The sequence below is a fragment of the Solanum pennellii genome, chromosome 11 (genome assembly GCF_001406875.1).
Source record: "Solanum pennellii chromosome 11, SPENNV200".
Classification (NCBI taxonomy): domain Eukaryota; kingdom Viridiplantae; phylum Streptophyta; class Magnoliopsida; order Solanales; family Solanaceae; genus Solanum; species Solanum pennellii.
Genome location: NC_028647.1, coordinates 9,490,407 through 9,495,356, shown reverse-complemented (window position 1 = coordinate 9,495,356; position 4,950 = coordinate 9,490,407). Strand labels below are relative to the sequence as shown.

The window sequence follows — 4,950 nt, the reverse complement described above, 5'->3', positions numbered from 1 at the left end:
AATGTCAATTATATTGGGAATGTGCACTATGTGGAAGGCCTCAAATTTAATTTCTTGAGCATATATCAAATATGTGATAGAGGGAATAAGGTTAAGTTCATGGCTAATAAATGTATGATTACAAACGGTGTGACGAAGAAGGTGGTTATGTCTGCTTCAAGGATAAAAAACATGTATGTTGTTGATATTGATTCCATTGAAGGTGATGATCTCTCATGTATGAGCGCTCAAGTAGATGATGCTGATATATGGCATCAACGTCTGGGTCATGTAAGTTCGTCCTTGCTAAAAAACTTGTTGCAGGGGACCTGGTCCACGGATTGCCTAAGCTGAAGTTCACAAATGACAAACTTTGTAATGCGTGTGCAAACGACAAACAAACTAAGTCATTATTTAAAGCAAAGAAGGGAGTCAGCTCAACAAGACCTTTAGAACTCCTTCATATGGACTTGTATGGATCGGTCAGAATCCAGAGCAGGGGATGTAAGAAACTCATTCTTGTTGTTGTTGATTACTTCTTCATGTATACGTGGAACATGTTCTTGATAACGAAAGATATCATCTCTGCCAAAGCTAAATTACAAAATTGGGAGCATCAAACTGATCATGGCGCAGAGTTTGAAAATTCTCATATTGAAGAGTTCTGCATAGAAAATGGGATCACTCACAACTTCTCAACACCATGGACTCCTCAACAAAATGAAGTGGTTGATAGAAAAAATAGATGTGAGAAATAGATATCTTATTAGATCAGTGATGCAGGGCTTGCTATGAACTTTTGGACGGAGATAGTGAACACAACATGCTATATGAGAAATAAATGTCTTATTAAATTAGTGATTAAAAAAACGCCCTATGAATTGATAAATAATAAAAGATTTTCAATCGCACATCTTAGGTCATTCGGATGCAAATGCTTTGTGTTGAACAATGGGAAAGATGACCTAGGGAAGTTTGATGCCATAAGTGATGAAGGTGTTTTTGTTGGGTACTCTTCTATAAGCAAGTCATACACAATGTTCAACAAAAGAACCCTATGTATGGAAGAAAGCGTGCATGTTAAGTTTGATGAGTTTGAAATAAGGGGTGAAAACATCAAAGATCATGAGTTTCAGGAGCTGATAAAAGATAAAGAAGAGGTTTAGGGAAATGAAAAAAAGAATGCAGAATTCTCTGAAAGACATGGTCTTTCGACCTATCACAAGAAACTGGGTCTCAATTTCCTGAAAAAGATAAAGGTGATTCTAATGCTGACAGAGAAGAGGATATAAATAGAAAATCTGTATGGAAACATCAGTCTTCACATCCATTAGACAAATTGATTTCTCCACTTGACTCAGGAATTCAGACTAGGTCAAAGTCACGAAACCTGGTTGCATATTCAGCGTTCATATCATTATTGAACCAAAGAATATCAAAGAAGCTTTGAAGCATCCAGATGGGTGATGTCTATCCAAAAAGAGCTTCATCAGTTTGAGCGAAGCAAAGTGTAGCACCTGGTGCCCAGACCAATTGACAGAACTATTATAGGAACATGGTGGGTATTCAGAAACAAACTTGATGAGCATGATAGTATCACTAGAAATAAGTCAAGACTGGTGGTGCAAGGATACAACCAAGAGGAAAAGATTGATTATGATGAGACCTTTGCTCCTGTAGCTAGAATAAAAGTTACCAAAATTTTAATCGCATTTGCTGCTCAACAAAGAATTCAACTTGTTTCAAATGGATGTCAAGAGTGCTTTCCTGAATGGAAATCTTAAAGGAAAAAGTATATGTCAAGCAGCCTCCAAGCTTTGAAGATACTGAACTTATTCATCATGTATTGAAGTTGGACAATGCTCTGTATGGTTTAAAGCAAGCTCCCAGAGCTTGGTATTAGCGGTTGTCAAAATTCTTCTTGACAAATGGGCTCAAGAGAGGCAAAATTGACAATACCTTATTTCTTATATCTAGAGGGAAAAATTTGTTGATTGTGAGGTCTATGTGGATGATATCATTTTTGGAGCAACCTCAGATGCAAGAAGTTTGTTGAGTTGATGAGCAGTGAGTTCGAGATGAGTGTGATGGGTGAACTTACCTACTTCTTGGGACTGCAAATCAGAAAATCATCTCAAGGCACTTCAATTTTCCAAGAGAAGTATATCAAGGAGCTACTCAACAAGTTCAATCTGCTAGAAGTATAGGTTCTAGATATTCCCATGAGTACAAGTGCGAGACTTGACAAAGATGAAACTGGTACATAAGTAAATCAAACCATGTATAGAGGTATCACTGTATCACTTCTATACCTTACTGCTAGCAAGCTTGACATAGTCTTTAGTGTGGGAATGTGTGCAAGATTTCTAGCAGCACCAAAGGAGTCACATTTGAAAGCGGCAAAAAGAATTCTGAGAGATCTAAAGGGAATGCATGACCTGGTCCTCTTCTACCCAACACGTGACACTTATGATCTAACTAGCTATGCTAATGCAAATTATGCAAGTTTCCTGGTGGATCGAGAAAGCACGTCAGGAATGACACACTTCTTGGGATCAACACTGATTTCCTGGGAAACTAAGAAGCAAAATTATGTAGCTTTGTCTAAAGCTGAGGCAGAGTTGTTGCTGCTGCTTCATGTTGTGCGCAGCTTTTGTGGATCAAGCAACAATTGGAATATTTTGGTGTACGTACAAATACCATTCTTTTATGTAATAATGCCAGTGCAATAAACATGGCCAAAATCCTGTTTAACACAAGAGGACGAAGCACATAGATGTGAGACACCATTTTCTGAGGGATAATGTCGAGAAGATAAATATTGTGATGAAGTTTCGCAAAACTAAAGATCAGCTAGCAAATATTTTTACGAAGCCCCTGAGCAAAGAAAGGTTTGTTAAAAATAGAATAAGATTGGGAATGCACAAGATCACATAATCTCTGGACAAGTTTACTCAAGAAACTTCTTACTTGACTATGTCTAGAAGGGTAGGTATCTATACTTGTTTTAATATTGGTTACTTGAGAATTCACTCCTTGTACCTTAATGCATGTATATACTCATGGTGTGCTTAGCTGAAAAAGATGATTTAATCACACAAACGGGCTTGACAAAACTAAAAAGGGACCTGGTCTCCCGAGGTTAGTATCATTTTATGCTACACTATGTTAACAGTCAACATCGTTGCCACGTGTCTTCGTCTCTTTCGTCGCGTTAGTTTTTGAGGTCTTTTCACCTTTGGATGAATCATCAGACTACTGTAGGAGACCCGCTGCCTCTTTCATTTTAAATACTTTTCTCATTTCAAATTATATCATCAAATCTGCTCAACACTTCTTTTTGGGCAAGATTTCTAAAATGATTTTAAGAGATTTTAGTGTTTCTTCTCTTTCAATCACCCAAGAACTCAAAATTCCTAGTTCGTTCGATTTCTCTGCTCCTGTTCTAGAAGAGTCACCATTGACTCCAGTATTTGTAGATGGAATTAAGGATGTGTCTCACATCCCTGAGACTGTAGTTGAGGAAGTTTCTGTCTTACCAATTGTGGGTGAGGTACCATGTACTCCAACATTAGTTCTATCCGAGGGAGATTCTCAAACCTCTGAAGCACGGTCCGTGGCAAAACCTATTTTTGAACCAGTTTCGAAAGATATCGATGGTGCGTCAATGGTTGTTTCCTATACTATGTCTGGAAGGCACTTTGAAGGAGTCTTGCCTGAAGGGAAAGATCCAGAATCGTGTATCCTAACAGCGGGGGCAGAATTGGTGGCTATTCAAAGCTTAGCATCACTTAAAGGTGATTCTCAACCATCTCTACTAAGTGATGTATTTAGATCACTGGAGCAGGTCCCCTCTAGAAGTAAACCAAACTTTGACAAAACTCCCAAATCTTTAGATGTTGTTACTGATGAGGAGGAAGAGGATGAACTATCATTAATATGGAGAATGAGAGTTACAAGAGAAGCAAACACTTCCCAAGTCAAAACTCATGAAATAGACACCGTCACAGAAAATCCTAAGGATGTTGACCGTACACGTGTTGACAGTGAAGAAGAAAGGAAACGAAAAAGGAAGGGAAAATTGGTTAAGGTAGATGTTAAAGGAAGCAAAAAAAAATGGGACAAGGAGCGTCACTCAAAAGGTGTTAGGTAGCGCCATGGTGGCAAATGCAGCTCAGACCAACAAGATAAGGCAACAAAGAGAACAAGGGGTCTTGCCAAAATAACCCATGGTAGATCATGTTCCTATTGACGACAGTGAGACTCAATCTAAGGATGTCACCAAATATGTGTCTAATCTTCATAGTGAAGTCGAGGAAGAAAGATTAAAATTCAAAAGGAATAAGAAAAGAGCAAGGAAATCCCCGACAAAACGAGACAAGGTATCAAAAGAAAGTCTCAAATCAAAGGGGTAAGAGTATGAGGGAATGTGACTGCCCAACCCGTAAAGGGACCTGGTCCGAGGGTTCAGAATGCAAGAGAAGAACCGGAGATGACAAAAGAGGAAAGAATTGAAAAAATGAAACTCCAAAAGGTGCTAAATGGGAGTGTTTGCTTCAGACATACTAACAAAATTTGGTATGACAGCACTAGTTGATGTTGTTACCTTTCAAAAGAGGAGTCACTTATTTGAACCACCTGCCCATTCCTGCATGAACCTGAGGTGCATAAAGATTATACTACAAAATGGAGTTACTTGAAGATGGGGTGGGGGGGATTAAGAATACTGTGAAAGAGGTGAAAATAAGTTTGAATGAAGAAATTTTGGGAATAATTCTAGGGGTGCCTATGGCAAGAATTAGGTTAATAGAAGGTTGCAAGCCATTTGAAGCATTCACCAAGCTTGCCACAAAACTAGGTGAAGTTAAATAGGCTGGAGTGCCCAAGAAGTATCTCAAAGGTGAGTTTCAGTTGTTCTTCGAATTCGTTAATAAAATGCCTAGAACAGAAAAGCGTACTATAGCATCTGCG

General features: G+C 38.5%; 1 protein-coding gene across 1 annotated transcript; it reads left to right on the top strand.

Moving 5' to 3' along the window:
• Positions 1-2,258: 2,258 nt before the first annotated feature.
• LOC107003629 (uncharacterized mitochondrial protein AtMg00810-like) lies at positions 2,259-2,711 on the top strand. Its single transcript, XM_015201950.1, has one exon. It carries the CDS (start codon positions 2,259-2,261, stop codon positions 2,709-2,711), a length of 453 nt encoding a protein of 150 aa, XP_015057436.1.
• The last annotated feature ends 2,239 nt before the right edge of the window (positions 2,712-4,950 follow it).